This window comes from Garra rufa, chromosome 4 (genome assembly GCF_049309525.1).
Source record: "Garra rufa chromosome 4, GarRuf1.0, whole genome shotgun sequence".
NCBI lineage: Eukaryota > Metazoa > Chordata > Actinopteri > Cypriniformes > Cyprinidae > Garra > Garra rufa.
Window position 1 is genome coordinate 11,667,841 of NC_133364.1, and position 19,331 is coordinate 11,687,171.

Here is a 19,331-nt window from a genome sequence, read left to right on the forward strand (position 1 = left end):
CGAATTAAATACAAAATATACATTAAAAATACATTTTAATTATAAATACATTTTACAAAATATTCAGTCCTTCAATATTTTATTATAGTTGCTTTAATTTTTGGGGGGCTTTTTTGATGTAAAGGAGTCTCACTGGACCTTAATACATCAAAATAATATACATTAAAAATATATTTAACATTTTTTTAAATAGGAATTTGTATTATAAATGGTTTTCAAATGACAAAATATTCAGTGTTTCAATATCTTATTACAGTTGCTTTAATTTCTCTTAGGCTTTTTTGATGTAAAGGAGTCTCACTGGACCTAAATACAACATGAAAGCTCATAATGAAAACTCCCAAATTACAGGACAGGATGTGTCGATACGACTTCCCTCGAGGAACAATATCAAAGTGCCTCTGTGTAGTGAACGCTGAAATTAACATGGGCTGAGTGCCACGATAACATAATCTGACACAAAAATAACAGATAGAGGAAAAAAAGACCCCTAAGAGGCCAAAAATAGTTGAAACAGGAAGTGAAGGGTGGAGGGGGTGCAAACTGAGTTAGAGAGAGGATGGCGGTTTACCTGTGCGGTGGCTTGCACTGCCTGAGCTGCTGCCATGGAAATGGCCCCTGCCCCTGCAGCAGGCCCGGCAGGAAGTGGGCTCAGGTTGTATGAGGAAAGAGACTGGGAGGAGTTGACGTTGTACACGCTGTTAGAAGAGGACGTGCTGTTCACTCTGCAGCCTGCAACACACACACAAAATCACTTTTTATATATAATAAAAAACACTTGTGAGGAACAATACAACGTGAGTGATAACTAATCTTGTTACATCATTCCTTTTAAAAAGTTCAGTAGTTAGCATACACAGCCAACAACTGTGAAGCATGATTATGACAAATCATAATTGTTTATTTCCCTTGACACTGATTAGGGCTGCAGTTATACTGAATATTCGCTATATATTTGCAATACCTTTGCTGGAAACTATTTTGATTTAAATGCACTTTTTAATTAGCCACAATGTTCCCTAAAGAATGTGTTAGATTAAATTAGTTTAACAATCTTCTCTCACAAAATGCATGTATTAGAGTGTTTACTTGCATCGAAATGCTGACAAGATCAAAATGCGTACTTTAGGATTTAGTTTTTTATATAAATGTGATAACCAGTGATAAGTTTACATTTTTTTCAAACTGAGAAAGTTGCATAAATAAGCTTTCGTTTGCTGTATGCTTTGTTAGGATAGGACAATATTTGGCCAAGACACAACTATTTGAAAATCTGGAATCTGAGGGTGCAAAAAACAAACAAAATATTGAGAAAATCACCTTTAAAGTTGTCCAAATGAAGTTCTTAGCAATGCATATTACTACTTACTAAGTTCAGATATATTTACGGCAGGAAATTTACTAAATATTTTTATGAAACATGATCTTTACTTAATATCCTATAGTTTTTTTTTTTGCATAAAAGATAAATTGATCAATTTGACCCATTCCATTTTTTAAGACTGGTTTTGTGGTCCAGGGTCACAAATCATTTTGAATTGGCATTTTTCACCAAAGGCTATTTGATGGTTCCTCTGACAGGAGAAATAAATAATTAAAATAAATAATTTGTTCGCTTAAGACATTTATTATAATACACACTTCCATTCATATTTTGGATTCATTAAGATTTTTTAAATAAATTATTACTTTCACAGAGCAAGGATGCATGAAATTAATTCAAAGTGACAGTCAAGACATTCATAGATTTCTATATTGATTAAAATCTGTTCTTTTTCTATTCATTAAAAAAATGCAGAAACAATGCATCATTATTCTCCCAAAAAGTTTTTACCAATAAGAAATGCATATTGTGCACTAAATCAGAGAATTAGAATGAATTCTGAAGGATCATGTGACACTGAAGACTACATCAAATTTATTCAAATAGAAAGGAGTTATATTAAACAGTAAACATATTTCACAATATTACTGCTTTTGCTGTATTTTGGATCATGTAAATGATCATACAGATTCTTAAAAAAAAAACACATTAAAAATCTCACTGTTCAAAAACATTTGGCTGGTATCGTATATCATAGAATTGTAAAATATTAAATAAATAAAGTATTATTAATGCATACCATTTTGATTTATATTAATTAAACAAATAATTGTAATAAAATAATATGTTCAGCTATGTAATAAATTACATTTAAAAAAGTTCAATTATTTTAAATTGATTTCACACTATTACTATTCATAATGAAATTTCGTATAAACTAACTTTAACATTTAAAAAGCTACCAATGCCAACCTTTTGAACTGTAGTGAAAATATTGAGATTGTCAAATGCCTGAAAAAGTTTACTTCCTCTGAAAAACGTTTCTGTTGTCTCTGACACGTTTTCATATGGCGACTTATAAGAGACAGACCGTATGTTTTACCTGGTGTGTTTTCTTTAGAAGCGTCTGACGTAAGTGTGGAAAGAAGAGCCTCTGACTTAAACTTCTTTTCTGGTACGTGTTCAGTAGTGTGGTGGGCTGGCGTGCTGTACTTCCTCTCTGTCAAAAAACACACAAAACAGTTCAGAGGATTGGAAAAGAAAACAAAGAGCAGACTTTCGGTTGGAACAGGCTTACTCTCCACAGTGGTGTGTGAATGTACGTGATGGTTATTGACAGGCTGGGAGGGGCTGTCCATCTCCAGTGACCCTAGAAAAAGTAAAACTGACTTTAAGGTTTTGAATCAGCTTCAAATTCATATGCAGGTGACTGAAATGCACCCAGACTAGCTTTAATTTCTTATAATCAGTTACTCGTCCAAAGACTAAGCAAGTAGTAGTTTATTTGCTACACAAATAAGACAAAAATTATTTTTTTCTTCCTTATCTAGCATTTTTACTAAAACTATGAAGAAGGTGATTGACAGGTGCCACTCACGTCTCTCCAGGACTTCTGTGATGCCTGCGTTATCTGCCTCCAACTCCATTTTGAACTTCGCCAACTCCTGATCCAGCTTCCGCAAGTGTCGATCAACCTACGTTGAGACCCACACAATAGCATAAGATCAAAATCTATAAATGCTCTCTCACCAAAATTAGTCATGTACTATCATTCTGACAAGGAAAATTCAATTTTCTATCAATCAAAGTAGACTCCAATTATAGCACATGAAAAGCAGTAATGATAAATTTAGCTGTGGGAGCAGCAGCATCCCTGAGAGCTATGGCCTATTCACTATCTATGATTTGCTGCCACCTAGTGGAAGCCACATTACTTACCAGATCATAAATCTGATTGGCTAATTGGACCTTTTCATCTGCATCTTCCAAAGCTTTATAGTAGTCCTGATAAACAGAAAGAGATACTTTTCAAAAACTTTAAACTTATTTATTAATAATTAAAGGAATAGTTCAGCAAAAAATGAAAATAGTCTAAAATTTAAACATCCTCAGGCTATCCAAGATGTAGATGAGTTTGTTTCTTCATCAAGACAGGTTTGGAGAATTTAGCATTACATCGCTTGCTCATTGGATCTTCTGTAGTGAATGGGTGCCGTCAGAATGACAGTCAGAATACAAACATCACAAAAAAGCTAAAGACTTCAGTCCATCACATTAACGTTTTGAGAACTAACAAGATGCATGTTTGTACAAAAAAATTTCTCTCCTGATTCAGAAAAAAAAAAAAGGCTTTTTCACTGGAGAAAGCATTATTATGGGTAGATGACTCATATTTTACCTAAGAAATAAAGTGTGTTTGAAGTTATACAAATCTTAAAGGGTTTATTACAAACACATCTTTTCAAATTCACAAAATGTTAATTGATGGATTGGAGTCTTGTGGATTATTGTGATGTTTTTAATCAGCTGTTAGGACTCTCATGGTGACGGCACCCATTCACTGCAGAGGATCTATTGGTGCGCAAGTGATCTAATGCAGAATTCTTTACAAATCTATTACGATGAAGAAACAAAATCATCTAAATCTTCATCCATTTTCAACACGGATCAACTGAGGTGCAAGCATCGGTTCTTTACCTTTTTAATAATTTCCATCTGTTCTTCCCTCCATTCAGGCTTGTTCTTCTTGGCGTTAGTGAAGAACTCATTAACCCGCTGCTCTAGCTGATCCATCGCATCTAAAAAAAGAATAGAGGCAGGAGTGAGTCAAGAACCAAACATTCATCTCACAATCACACTGATTGGCTACTGTGGAGCATATGGTCAGATCACTGAAATGAATCTTTTGACGGAGGAGGTGGTGTAGCCTAATGGCTAAAGATCTGGGTAGATCATTAAAAGGTTGGAGGTTTAACCCCCACAAAGGGCGATCCATGAACCATAACAATTGAAGTCAAGGGATTTAAAGGAAGAAACAAAAGTCCAGACAGAATTTTAAAAATCCTATTTTTTTTGTTTTAAATTAGATTTACTATAGATTTAATAAATCATCTGAAATCAGAATAATTTGAAATCTGTTTAACATTAATGTATGGTTTGTTGGGATAAGACAATATTTGGCCGAGATACAACTATTTGAAAATCTGGAATCTGAGTGAGTAAACAAAATCAAAATACAGGGAAAATCTCCTTTAAAGTTGTCCAAATTAGGTACATATTACTAATCAAAAATTAAGTTTTGATATATTTACAGTAGAAAATGTACAAAATATCTTCATGGAACATGATCTTAATATCCTAATGATTTCTGGCATAAAAGAAAAATCGATTTTGACCCATACAATGTATTTTTTGGCTATTGCTGCAAATATACCAGTGTCACAAATACAATATCAGTGTGATTTAGACTATGAAGAGCCTATTCATATCAGTAGGGAGGTACTGACAGTGTCAAAAGAGCCAGTGGACGGTATAAACATAAATTACTAAAATTAATAATGCATGCAAATCCCAGGTTTTTCCTTAGCTGAGTTAAACTCAGTGTTGCTCAACTTCCACATGGACTTATAATGCTGCATTCTGATTTGAAATGCATAACACATGCATGCTCCTTATGCATGCAAATCCACCAAACAAAACCCCACTTATATAAATAGCTTTCTGCATGAGTCAAGGTCATATGTGATGTTTTACGGCAGAAGTGTGAGTTTATACTGAATTCGTACTCTGCACTTGCAGGTCCATCTCTCTCATTTCCGTAAACCTGTCGCGGAGATCCATGGGTAGCTGCTCGATCACTGCCGGGGAGAAGAACAGAGGCGAGTTACAGGCTAACGGCTACGACGCATTCACACGTACAAAACAGCCCTCTCAGACACCTAACCCCTCTAATATAAACACGAATCAATAAAATAACTCATATACTCACTCTCGAGGTAGTCCTCAAGGTACAACATTCTGGCGGAGAGAGTGTTTCAGGCGTTTTCGAGAAAGGGTGTTTTTCGTCAATATGGCCTCGCAGGCAGCGGAGAACTGAAGGGGAGGAAAAACACAAGTTGGTAGGGGAGGGGCTTACGTGAAGGGCGTGGGATTTGATTGGACGGTGATGGAGTTGCGCGGAAGCTGACTGTTTTTTTGAATGGCTTGCTTGGGATTTGTAGTTCTTTATTTGCGCGACTCTATAACTGCATCCATTGCTGCTAATTGTGGGATGTGCGTATTTTAATATGGATTATCGTGCATTATATGGGTAACATGCAGACGTACGGTTAAACAAATGTGTGTTTTCTCTAGCAGTGTGTGCTTATGTTGGTTTCTAGCACTAGAATTGTTCAAAACAATTCTGTCCTCCAATTCAAAATCAATATAAAATGCTATATAATGTGATATATAACAATATATAATGCATATTTAAATGAAAAAGTCAAATAATGTATAAAGCTATTTTAAACAATATATATTTTCTATATAATATTGTTTTCTTTTGGCTCAGTGTCATTTAAAGCTTAAAATTTGAAGATTTTTTTCTTAACATTTTTATGAAAAATCTGTGCAAAGTTCCCGTCAAAGTTTCTGTTTTATAGTAATAGTGAACAAAATCTTTTTTTATTTGTGCATTTTGTCTTCTAAATTAAAATGTTATATAAAACGCTTGAGATACATTTATTTATTTATTTATTTATTTATTTATTTATGTGTTTCTGTGTATATAATGATAATGAAATGAAAAATATGAATTCGCATTTTGTCCTTTAAATTAAAATTTTATATAAAACGCTTGACATTTATTTATTTATTATTTATTTATGTGTGTGTTTCTGTGTGTATGATAATGACATTTTTTATTCACATTTCACATTTTTAATTCAAATTTTGTCCTATAAATTAAAATGTTATATAAAACGCATGAGATTTATTTATTTATTTGTTTGTGTTTCGGTTTGTATAATGATAATGAAATTAACTTTTTTTAATTCGCACATTAAAATGTTTTATAAAACTCTTGAGATTTGTTTGTTTATTAGTGTGTGTATAATGCTAATGAAATTAATTTGATTCTATAATATAAAAAATATTTTTTGACATTTAAAAATGTGTCATATTATATTTTTTCCTTCAAGATTTTCTAATGAAAAAAAATCTGTGCAATGTATTCTTTGACATTTTAATTTTACAGTAGTTTTAAACACAATCTTTATCCGTTTTCTTCAGTTAAATAATAATATAATCTTGAAAAATATTCGTACGTTCTTTCAGTTTTGCATCATCATGGTTATCAGAGACACACAACCCTTGTACTTCTGTCTAGTCTTTTATTTGACTGGTTTATACAGATTTGGCCTTTGGAGGGCAGCACTGACCGCGACACGGGATGACAGTTCATACGTTTGCTTTAGACACTTACAATTTGGTGCTGTCTGTTTGTTAGAGGCTTTTGTAATACATACCGCAAGAAATTTGCCAGTGGAAGACAATGTAACTACCCAGCTGTCTCCTGAGAGGAAAAAACCTCAGCTTGACCCCACGTTCATTGTAGACAGTTATGACTTGGAGCAGTCGTGGTGGAAGAGGCTTTTATAAAACATCCCATTAAAACCTTTTATTTCCAAGACAAAATTACCACACAGCTGTAGACATGAAGTGTCCCGCAAAGTGACATTGCACCTCGACTCTCAATTTAGATCAAATAAAAATATGCTCCAGCTCATAAACAGGAAATGTGGCTCCTCTGATGGCTGTTCCATCTGCATTTGTGGCAGTTTGAAAGCTATTTCTAGTTGTCTTTTTATATTTTGTCTCATCTGAGTTTCCTTGTGCTATATTTGCAATCTAGAATATCAAATAATATCAGTCGGTCACATGAGGATGCTCCAAATAAAACAATCCAGACCGTATTGGTTTGTGTATTGCTTTAAATGTAGTAAAAAGTCTTTAAATGTTTATATATGTGACCCTGGATCATACGGGTCAGTGAGAATAAATAAGGCTTTCCATTGATGTACGGTTTGTTAGAATAGGACAATATTTGGCTGAGATACACCTATTTGAAAATCTGAAAACTGAGGTTGCAAAAAATTCTAAATATTGAGAAAATTGCCTTTAAAGTTGTCCAAATGAAGTTCTTAGCAATGCATATTACTAATTAAAAATTAAGTTTTGATATATTTATGTTAGGAAATTTACAAAGAAGCTTCATGGAACATGATCTTAATATCCTAATGATTTTTTGACCCATACAATGTATTTTTGGCTATTGCTACAAATATACCTGTGCTACCTATGACTGGTTTTGTGGTCCAGGGTCACATATGTTTAAAAACAGAGCCAATATGAAATATTTAAACCCTAGCTTTTAGAACAGGCCATTTTGTGAGAGAACTAAATGAAGAAGTAATATGCAAGTAAGCAAGTCTAAGTATAGTCAACTTAAAGGGCAAGTCTTTTCCTTGCCCTAAGCTATCACATGATGAGATGATTATTATGGATTCATTAACACAACTTTTTAATAATTTCTTGTGGTTATTACCTCTTTTGTAAATTAATATTTACATGGACATTCTGATAGAAATTAGTGCCAGGACAGCTGCAGCATAGTAATATTCATCAACACACATTTCCACATAATAGCAGATTGTGACAGTCTTTCTCAAGACAATAATACGCCCATCAGATCTGACCTCTTCACCCCGGCATATGATATCTCGGGGGCGGGGATCTGGATACATGCCAAGCACTGCTCATGTATGCGTTTGTAATGAGCATAGAAACAGATTAAGTGGCATATAAGAATTAATATGAGGCAGTGAAAAGATGAGCAGGGTCAGAATTTGTCCCAAAAATGGGTGCATAATAATGTGTATTATGATTATTTTGTGAGCTTAACATTTTAATAAACAATACTGGATTGTTATTGATATATATGAGCACAAAAGGTTTGTACACATACTCTACAGTTGGCATATGCATAAACATTTTGACATCGGATTTTGCTTTTATGAATTCTGATTTTTTTTCACATAAAAGATGTTTACATATAGTCCACAGAAGAAAATAATAGCTGAATTTATAAAAATGACCTTGTTCAAAAGTTTACATACACTTGATTCTTAATACTGTGTTGTTATCTAAATGATCTACAGTTGTGTGTTTTTTTGTTTAGTAGTAGTTGTTCATGAGTCCCTTGTTTGTTCTGAACAGTTAAACTGCCCGTTGTTCTTCAGAAACATTCTTAAGGTCCCACCAATTCATTGGTTTTTTAGCATTTTTGTGTATTAGAACCCTTTCCAACAATGACTGTATGATTTTGAGATCCATCTTTTCACACTGAGGACAACTGAGGGACTCATATGCAACTATTGCAGAAGGTTCAAATGCTCAAAAAAAAAAAAAAAAAAAAAAAAGAGAGAAGAAGAAGGTAACAACACAGTATTAAGAATCAAGTGTACGTAAACTTTTGAACGGGGTCATTTTTATAAATTCAACTATTATTTTCTCTTGTGGACTATATGTAAATGTCTTTTAGGTGAAAACCTGACTTTTCAGGTCAGTGCTAAATAAAAAAAACAACAAAAATAAAGATCATTTCAACTTTTTAGATTTATATTTCAGAACTGTGGCCTTAAAGTCTGAATTATAAACAATTTTAATATTTTAAAAAAGTTGGAATTAAACTTTCTTTCTAAACTCCGTTGTGTAAATAAGCTTCTATTGTACATCGTATATACATAGACACTGTATGTATATACAATGAATACATGTAAAAACGGCTTGCCATAATCGCGATGGATATGATGACCCGGGGTTTGCCTTTAGGACCCGGAGGCACCGCTGCTCCGGATGACACTCGCGCGTTTGGAGTGAAAGTCTCTTACAAGCACAAGTTAAACACAACACTTGTGGAAAGGCGAGGTGCACCCAGCTGGCCCTGACTGGAGTATATAACGCCTGGAATCTGGAATGACAGTGGCAGTGAATGGATCGCAGCGAAAACGCCCGACTGTTGCGCGCAGCTCCGTTAGGAATATAAGTATGATATAACATTGCAGGCGCAACTAAGTTGGAGGAGTTTCCTGCAACTTCATGCAGGACAAAATATAAAGGGCTCGTCTGTGTAGTGCGTTTTTCCTTCTCTCTTTTGGATACTCCAGGGATTTTTTTGAATTTAATCACAGTCCAAGAAGAGAAAGTTGCAACCTGTTGCTCTTTTTAAAATCACATGCTGCTTCTTAAACACCCCGTGGATATTTGGAACACCATATCAAGACATTCTGGATGCGCGCTCAACGCGCACAAGCACGTATGACATGGTATGATTTCACAAATCTCTCTAAAACCATCTTAAACCAGTCTAATGGCCAAACTGGTCTTCAGATGGCCTTAACTGGTTTAGAATGCACTTAGCTGGTCTCCAGCCTGGCAAAGCTGGTCTTCAGATATTCTTAGGTGGTCTCCCAGCCTGGCCATCTGGTCTTAGCTGGTTGACAAGGTATCCAATACCACTTTAAAAATGAACCAACAGTTCAGTCTGACCAAGCTGGGAGACGACTAGGACTAGCAACACCTTTAGACTGGTTTCTGCAGCCGCGATGTGTTCCACTTGACATCTCAAGCAAGCTGTATGATTGTTAAACTTTTAAAAAATGCTTACAAATGGACTTTTCTCCTCAGCGGTTATGGTGCCGTAGTGGCAGAAGTTAAAATGAGGTCTTCTGGCGAGCAGTTGGTGCGCTCAGAATGGCCCGGGAGGATTCGGTGAAGTGTCTGCGCTGTCTGCTCTACGCGCTCAACTTTCTCTTCTGGGTAAGACGAGTCCAAGTCGGAGCAGGTGGCCGGGCCAGCGCTCACGTTACATGGCACGGTGCTGCTGTGCGCTCTCTGCGCTCTCCAAGACGCGCAACAGCCACTCGCTCTCCGACACACGCGCAATCTGTGTTGCCTCCCTCCCCATCCTATGTTATCTTTATGTAGAGGACAGCCTGAATCCCAGCTATGCTCAAATGGCGCACAGCTCACATTCAGCAGGGAGCTATTTTTAGGGAAATAAATGTGATAAGCACCAGGGTGTGTTTTTAGAACAAGAATGCCTGCGTAGGGCAAACTAAACCCATGCCACTAATATTGCAGCATGTCAAACATAGCACAGTACCTAAATAGGTTTCCAAGCCAACCTTGTACACAAACACAGATCCATGTAATGCTTACTTGTTTCTTAATATACACTAAAAAGGTACAAAGCTGTCACTGGGGAGGTTTTCTATGGTACAAAAGCTAAAAGGTACTTATTTACACCTAATGCTACAAATTAGTACGGTATTGTAACTTTTTCTGTCAAAAGTCAACTCCACTTCTCTGCACATTTTGTATGTTTCTGAATCTGACACACTCAGTTCAGTTCATGGATCTTTCTCCTAATGAGCTGATGATCTGAATCAGGTGCGTTAAATCAGGGAGACATACAAAATGTGCAGAACATGGGCCCTGATGACTGAAGAACCACTGTTTTAAGCCACAACTGAAATGCATCAAATCAAATGGAATCTGTGAGAAAAGGATGTACACAAAACACAGTTCCTTGTAATGCTTAAGGTTTTTTTTTTTTTTTTAATATACACTAAGAAGGTACAAAGCTGTCACTGGGGTGTTATCCTAAGGTACAAAAGCTAAAAGGTACATCTTTGTAACATATTTACACCTAAATGCTACAAATTAGTACAATTGTGTACCTTTTGTTTCTGTCAAAAGTGTCTAAAGACTTTAAGCCACAACTGAAATGCATATTTTTTTTTTATCAAATCAAGTGAAATCTGCAAGTACACAAAAACAGATCCATGTAATGCTTACTTTTTTTTTTTAATGTACGCTAAAATAGTGCAACAGCCATCACTGGGCCATGTATCCTAAGGTACAAAAACTAAAAGGTACATCTTTGTAACTTACTTACACCTAAATGCTACAAACTGTTACCTAAAAGGTACATATTAGTCTGGTTTTGTACCTTTTTTTCTGTCAAAAATCTCCAAATACTTTAAACCACGACTGACAATGCATGATTTTTATCAAATCAAATGAAATCTGTGAGCAAAGGATGTACACAAAGACATATCGACGCAATGCTTACTTGTTTTTTTAATACACGCTAAGGGAAAAAGGTACAAAAGTGACACTAGGGTGGTATCTTAAGATACAAAAGCTAAAAGGTACATCTTTATAACTTATTTACACCCAAATGCTACAAATTAGTACCTAAAAGGTACATATTAGTCTGGTTTTTAACCTTTTTCTGTTTAAAGTCTCCAAAGACTTTAAGCCACAATTGACATGCATGCATTTTTTTAATCAAATCAAATGGAATCTGTGAATAAAGGATATACACAAATACAGATCCATGTAATGCTTACTTGTTTTTTAATATACACTAAAAAAGCTGTCACTGGGGTGGTATCCTAAGGCACAAAAGCTAAAAGATACATTTTTTGTAGCTCATTTACACCCAAATGCTACAAATTAGTACCGGAAAAGCACATATTAGTCTGGTTTTGTATCTTTTTTCCTGTCTAAAGTCTCTATATAGTGTCTTTATAAAGTCTAAATGAATCTGTGAGAAAAGAATGTACAGAAACAATGCTTCTTTGTAACTTCTTAACACCAAAATGCTACAATATGTACCTTAAAAGATACATATTAGTCCAGTTTTGTACCTTTTTTGTCTAAATTTTCCAAAACTGAAGCCACAACTATAAAAATGCAAAAATGTTATTGCATTACGTTATCAAACCAAATGGAATCTGTGAGGAAAAGATGCTAATGCAGAAATAATTTCACTTTTCTGAGCCAATTTGGCATTTACCAGCTGGTCCAAATGCGAATTTTAGTGGCTGTATGAAGTTTTACTAACATTTGGCAGCAAGAAACAGGTAACAAAGGTACTGCTAATTGTTAATGCATTGACATTACCTAATGGGACCTGATTGTAAAGTGTAAATCACCAAAAATCAGACTTTTTTGAGGAAAATGCTTGAAATGTGTACTTTTTTGTCAAAATTAAGTATATCCATGTTTAATTGTGGCTCAAGTACCATGTTTTCCTGTTTTTTTCCAAGCTTATGGCCTTGTGTGTGTTGGGAGTGTCCGCCTGCCTCAGGGATCAGCTGAACAATGTGCTCACCTTAACTGCCGACACCAGGTGAGTGGTAGCGGACGGACAGGTGTGAGCCGTAAAATCCTTTCATTCGGGGCAGCGGTCCATGTAAAGGTCTAATTTACTGTTTTCCCACTTTTCAACCAGTCTGGATCAAATTGCCTCGAGCTTATGAAGTAATTACAAGCATGAATAAGGTGTGCAGTTCTGGGGAAGAAATCAGATAAATACATTAAGCAGCCAGTTGAGACAAGGCCCAGGTTGAGAACCATTCATTTGTGTATGTTTTGTAACTGTGTAGAGTTGTTTTCCCAAATCCTCTCAAGCATTAAAGGAAAACTCAGCAAAACTGGAGGATAAAATCCCAAAAGAATCAATATTATCCTGGAGGCGAGTGATATCTAATTAGTGTTGACAAGAAGCAATTTATCACCAATGTGTGTATTATAATTCGGAGTCGTTACAGAGTCCTCCGTGGCTCACATCATGACATGAATGGGAATCAACAGAGAGAAAATTGTGTTAAAACCTGATTGTACACAATGAATAGGTTCTGGAGTTGCATGGCAGTAACATGCTGAATCAGCCCTTCTTCCATGACTGTAAAAATCTCATCTCTGCAGAATGAAACATAATAGGATATCAACTAGAGTGGAACATTTCAGATTTATACAGGTGTGTGATGTGTAATTAGATATTTAACTATTAACATTTTTTTAAACATTTTTATTATATGCAATAAAATATAAAATATAATAATTTTTTATTAATATATGTCATATAAAAATACTATTTATTACGAGAGATGCATGCAAAAAATGACATAACAATGTTTAAAAATTATTTTATTTTTAGAAAGTATTAATAAGAGAAAAATATATTACAATTCATATATTAATATTTATGTGTTATTAACATCTACTATACATGTACATGCTTTTTAGATACATACATTATATTTTTAATATATGTAATATAAAAAGTCACAATAAATAAAAAAATGCATGCAAAAAAGCACTTTCAATATATAAATTATATATTTATATATATTTTTGTAATATATGTAATATAAAAAAGTCCCAATAAATAAGACAAATGCATGCAAAAAATATGTAACAATGTTTAAAAATAATTTTAATTTACAGAAGTATTAATGAAATAAAAGAGATTTTATTAATTAATTAAAAAAATATGTTTAATAAAATGTATTTTATGTTATTTCTCATGACAGAAATTAAGCAAAATACAAAATGTTATCTTTGCAGAATGTATGTATATGTAATATAAAAAGAAAGTTGCATGAAAAAATATGTGATGTTTAAAAATTATTTTAATTTATGAAAGTTTTAAGATAAAAGTCATTTTATTAATTAAATAAAATTAAATCCTATATCAAATGTATTTGTATTAATATTGAATTCTATTTTTCATGACAAAAATTAAGACAAATACAAAATATGTTATCTTTGCAGAATGAAACATAATATGAACTAGTATGAATTATGCTCAATCAACAGCATTTAAAAAAAGCTAACTAATGATTAATTGATTATTTCATTAATTATTTAATTAAAAATGAAAAATAGGTGTTGAGACAATACATTTACAATGGAAGAAAATGGGGCCCATTTTAGGAGGTTTTAAAATGAGATTTGCAGCTTTTAATTTAAAAAAGAATTTTTAATATAAATAAAAATAAATTATATAAATAAAAAAATCATTTTACAGTCATTTTAGGGTTTATGGAACTGTGTTATCATGGCAAGTGGATATAAGTTTACACATAAAAGGTTAGTAGTATTTTTCCCACGGTAATATCATGCATATTGTTTACATTTCGGGACTATACTATTAAAACCTTAGTATTTTAATGCTTACAAATGGGCCTCAGTTCCACTGTAAGTGTCTTACGTTACAACAAAAATACAACACTGTGCGACAAAAGCTGTGGATTGAGCATAACGTGTACTGAGCCCAGAATATTCCTGTAAATTGTAGCTTTCACCACAGTAAAAACAGTGTTGCATCTTAGAGAACCGAAGCAAGGAAAGCCAAACAGAAGTAGAGACAGCTAGAGACAGGAAGAGAGCTTGCATTCCTATAGAGTATAATCACAGTTTATTTGCAACTGGTGTATTACTCAAATATGCTGCCCTATGAGAGGAAGAAGAGACAAGTGAGCAGGATGGACGGATAAATAAACAAAAGGCCTGCCAAGAAATGACTCTTCCTCTCTTTCTCTCTCAGACTGGAGGAGGCAGCCGTTCTCACATACTCCCCCGTCGTCCATCCTGTCGTCATCGCCGTGTGCTGTTTTCTAATCATCGTGGCTATGGTGGGCTACTGCGGCACACTCAAGTGCAATCTGCTCCTACTGTCTTGGGTAAGTAGAAATGGAAAGAGGGAGGGGAAAAAACAAACAAAAAACAAAAGACGAGGACAGCAGGAACATTGTGTGGTTTGGAATGTGTGTGGTTTTGTGTACCGAGAATATTTGAAGTTTAGCTGGCAGTGACGTTGTTGACCCCAACCACCCTCGAATCAGATTCCAACAAGTCATGCTTTCTTTATCCACGCATCCCCTCTGAGACCACTGTGTCTTCACTTCATACACTAGAGGGAAGTAGAGAGAGATATCACATCCTTAAAGGATTAGTTTACTAATCAACTGTTTACAGATGTTCATGTTTTTCTTTCTTCAGTCGTAAAGAAATTATGTTTTGTGAGGAAAACATTTCAGGAATTATCTCCATATAGTTGACTTCTATGGTACCCCCGAGTTTGAACGTCCAAAAATGCAGTTTAAATGCAGCTTCAGATGGTCTGATATGATAAGTCTAAAGTCACGAATGCCTCATTTCGGCCTGCAGCGCTACCAATGGCTCACACATGCCTGGAACTCTTTACAAACAGAGGTGAGAGGTCAAAATCATCACTTTTTGAGGAAAACATTTCAGGATTTCTCTCCATATAGTGGACTTCTATGGTGACCCTGAGTTTGAACTTCCAAAATTCAGTTTAAATTCAGCTTCAAAGGGCTCTAAATGATCCCAGCCAAGGAAGAAGGGTCTTATCTAGCAAAACGATTTGTCATTTTCTTAAATAAATTAACATTTATATACTTTATACCATGTGCGCTCCGGTTTAATACAGTTAGGGGAGGTCAAAAAACTCCCATCTCATTTTCTCCCCCAATTTTAAAATCGTCCTACATTGCTGCTGTACCAACCTAGTGTTTATAAAGTGAACGTGCAAAGAAGGTCAAACGCAATTTACAAAAAAAGGTAAAACAGCGATGTAGGGCGATTTTGAAACTAGAGGAGAAAATGAGATGGGAATTTTTTGACCTACCCTAACTGTCTTGAACCGGAATACACAGAGTACATGCAGAGCTAGATAAGATGAGCTTTTGTGGTTAAAAAGTATATAAATGGTCATTTTTTTAATAATAACAACTGATCATTTTGCTAGATAAGACCCTTCTTCCTTGGCTGGGGTCACTTAGAGCCCTTTGAAGCTGCATTTAAACTGCATTTTGGACGTTTAAACTCGGGGCACCATAGAAGTCCACTATATGGAGAGAAATCCTGAAACGTTTTCCTCAAAAAACAATTTCTTTATGGCTGAAAAAAGAAAGACATGAACATCTTGGATGACAAGGGGGTGAGTACATTATCTGTACATTTTTGTTCTGGAAGTGAACTAATCCTTTAAAGCCTTCCTGAACCATTTTACTTGTATAATGTGAAGTATTTCTCAGTGAAATTATTATTTGATGAGAAGAAATCGTGGGATGGGACTTGGTAATGGAAATGGAAAGATGTCACCGGAAAGCAAAAGTAGTTTTTTTAACAATGCAATCAATAATCGATTTATTTAAGCCAAGTATCTCATCAAACAGTAACAATTTGTTTTTGAACTTATGTTCAACTATTCTTTTAAATAGCTAACTTTTAACTATTTTTTACCTTTTCGGATCATCAGTAATCAAAGCTCGGTAAATACTGGTCACAGAAACAGAGATTTACTTTCAATTTCACTTTTTTAAACTCCCACAGATCAGGTTTTCAGCCATTTAAAGTCTTATTTTGACAAAACAAAGTGGTTATATCTAAATGTGTGAGTTGTTTACTAACTTTTTAAAATTAGTCTTCCCATTAACGCCATTATATTGTTCATTCAGACTGATTTGTGAACATGGAACATGCTCAAACACAATTTTATCGCATGAACCAATCACAGCTGATCATTACCAGTCATATCTAATCATATCGCAATGGAGGCATTGCCTTCTCTCTGTCCCCCATTCATTCTCAATTACCCCCCCAACAAACCCACTGCACGCTTTAGGGTGTCTGTTAAAACTCAATGGACTCAGGGGAGGCAAGAGTTATTTGTACACTTTTTAAAGTTATATTTTGAAATATTTTAGGGATTTAGGGATATTTCTGTAATATTCTTAGAAGGCAGTGTGTCCCTTGCCTCCTCAGAGGAAACGCCCCTGATATATGTCCACAAGAAGCCTCATCTCATAACTACACTGCCATACTACAAGGCCATATCTTTCTTCCATTAGATGTCATGGTGCACCCTGCGTCTAGTTATGCTTATCACCAGAATGTGTGTGTCAGATGATAATAACCTCCTCAGACACTTGTAGCAACTTGCTCTATAGGTTATGGAGGCCGTGAAGCTCCTGCGTCTCTGGGACAAAGAGTTAGACAGCAGTAATATATGAGCACTGCACATCACTCAACATGATGGACTGTCTGGGAGGGCCAAATAGAGGGCACATAGTTATATCCATTGTGTGAGATTTTTGTGTGTTTAGACGGATATGTCGGTGACATTATGACTTCTGAAATTGCAAGATCTTGACAGGCTGGTAGCACGGATGATATAAATGATTTGGGGAGGAAGGAAAATCCACCCTCTATCTGACCCTTAGAATTTAAACAGGCGTTTTTTTATACTTTAAACCGACAGTCCACCAAAAAAAAAAAATGAAAATCTGTCATGATTTACTCACTCTTATGTCGTCCAAACCCATTTGATGTGGAACACAAAAGGAGATATTTAGTGAAGTGTCCAGGCTGCTCATTTCCCTGTAATGAAAATTACATTTTTATTAATTTGAACCATTTTAATTTTTTATACAAATATAAATATAATTAATATAATTAAATTCAACAATGTCCAAGTTTGTTGCTCATGCAGTAAAATTCAAGTTAATTTACTTTATTAAAATTAATAAAAAATATATATTTACCTTCTTTTATATTATATATAAAATAAAAAAATATTTTGTTTATAAAAAAATGTTTTTTTTTAATAATATGTGACCCTGGACCACAAAACCAGTCATAAGGGTCAATTTTATGAAATTGAGACTGAAAGCTAAATAAATAATAAGCTTTCCATTGATGTATGGTTTGTTAGGATAGGACAATATTTGCCTGAGATACAACTATTTTATCATGAATCTGAATGTGCAAAAAAAAAAAAAAAAAAAAATTCTAAATACTGAGAAAATCGCCTTCAAAGTTATCCAGATAAAGTTCTTGGCGATGCATATTGCTAATCACAAATTAAGTTTTGGTATATCTTAATGCAACATGATCTTTACTTTATATCCTAATGATGTTTGGCATAAAAGAAAAAGCAATATTTACAATACAATGTATTTTTGGCTATTACTACAAATATACCCGTGCTACTTAATAAAATTACAAAAACGAACTTCAAAATTTCAGCCACTCCATAATTTTTTAGAATAAAATATCTTGATAGTAAGAAAAAATCATGTCCATATTACTTGCAAGCTACAATTTTCAAGCTTCTGTGAACATTTGGACTGTTTTATCTCAATAGAGCAAGGATAATCATGTTTTCTCTGCAGTCTCCCTTTTAAATGCTGTATCAGTGTGATTTAGAAGTGGAGCAAATCTGTTTTATGAGGATGAATAGAAGATATCCCAGCATGGAGGTGGAGGAGAGACCAGACGGAGGGTTTTTTGGGCTGTTTTGTGGCTCTCTGTCCCAGGTGTCCGACGGGAGAGAGGGTGGGGTTCCCGTCTGCTGACCCAGACTGAGAGCCTGTTTTCTGGGACTCCTTGGCCCATCTCTCCCCCTCCTCCTCCTCTCTCTGGGTCTCCATTCATCTCCCTAGGAGCCATTCTCCTCTCCTCTCTGCCCCAGCGGGCTTGTGTTACCCAGAGGCTGGGCGACAAACAATATTATCTGGCTGAGGTACAATAGGTAAACCAATCCAGGAGGAGAGCGGGAAGACATGAAGAGAGGAGAGGCGCTTGGGTTACGTGGTCGCTCTATTCACCAGCCGCGCTCTCACCGAATGCTGCAACCTAGTTAAACACACACACTTTACCTCAAACACTCTCACACAATCTTTATCCTGTCAAAGAAATGGAGAAGGCAATCGGGAGATCATGAAAGTAGAGAGGAGTTTAAATTAAACATAAATGCATAGCAAACAGACATTGGATGCAAAATTTGTTTGCATATAGTTGTGTCTAAGCAATGTGTTGACAACCACCCTTCAATGATAAAAATCCATTCACTCCAAAAAACCTAAAGAGTTTCAATTATCAAGCCGTTTTAATTTTCTAAGCAGTATGATGTCATACTGATCAGGCTCCGCCCATGACTGCTGACGGACTGACCCGTATTTGCATATTTCCGCCCTCAGCCAGTTGTATGCTGTCCGCTATTTTCTCGGCGCTCGAGCAGCTGTAGAGACAGCATTTTGTTGCAGTGCAGGTGTTTTGTATTTGGATGTAAAAGTGAACATAA

The 19,331-nt window shown here is 35.0% G+C and overlaps 3 protein-coding genes across 4 annotated transcripts in view; 2 read left to right on the top strand and 1 right to left on the bottom strand.

Annotated features, from left to right (window-relative positions):
- Positions 1–5,454, bottom strand: part of LOC141332753 (inhibitor of growth protein 3-like) — a 9,452-nt gene extending 3,998 nt beyond the window's left edge. Inside the window, exons 1-8 of the mRNA XM_073837715.1 lie at positions 5,313–5,454; positions 5,110–5,181; positions 4,022–4,122; positions 3,263–3,328; positions 2,922–3,018; positions 2,622–2,693; positions 2,427–2,543; positions 572–732 (exon numbers count right to left, since the gene is read on the bottom strand). Coding sequence (XP_073693816.1) covers positions 572–732; positions 2,427–2,543; positions 2,622–2,693; positions 2,922–3,018; positions 3,263–3,328; positions 4,022–4,122; positions 5,110–5,181; positions 5,313–5,340 — 714 coding nt within the window. The 5' untranslated portion in view covers positions 5,341–5,454. The remainder of the gene's footprint in view (positions 1–571; positions 733–2,426; positions 2,544–2,621; positions 2,694–2,921; positions 3,019–3,262; positions 3,329–4,021; positions 4,123–5,109; positions 5,182–5,312) is intronic.
- A 3,823-nt stretch (positions 5,455–9,277) lies between these two features.
- LOC141333907 (tetraspanin-12-like) lies at positions 9,278–15,320 on the top strand. 2 transcript variants are annotated; one of them, XM_073839060.1, is made up of 4 exons: positions 9,278–9,690; positions 10,052–10,183; positions 12,484–12,566; positions 14,769–15,310. In XM_073839060.1, exons 2-4 carry the CDS (start codon positions 10,118–10,120, stop codon positions 15,034–15,036), a joined length of 417 nt encoding a protein of 138 aa, XP_073695161.1. In that variant the 5' UTR covers positions 9,278–9,690; positions 10,052–10,117; the 3' UTR covers positions 15,037–15,310. The 2 variants fall into 2 exon arrangements, with proteins under 2 accessions (XP_073695161.1, XP_073695162.1); XM_073839061.1 differs by lacking the exon at positions 9,278–9,690 and having other exon boundaries at positions 10,115–10,183; positions 14,769–15,320.
- A 50-nt stretch (positions 15,321–15,370) lies between these two features.
- The window catches only part of LOC141332754 (inhibitor of growth protein 3-like), a 9,083-nt gene continuing 5,122 nt past the window's right edge, over positions 15,371–19,331 (top strand). The window contains exons 1-3 of the mRNA XM_073837716.1: positions 15,371–15,436; positions 17,197–17,248; positions 18,565–18,770. Coding sequence (XP_073693817.1) covers positions 15,371–15,436; positions 17,197–17,248; positions 18,565–18,770 — 324 coding nt within the window. The remainder of the gene's footprint in view (positions 15,437–17,196; positions 17,249–18,564; positions 18,771–19,331) is intronic.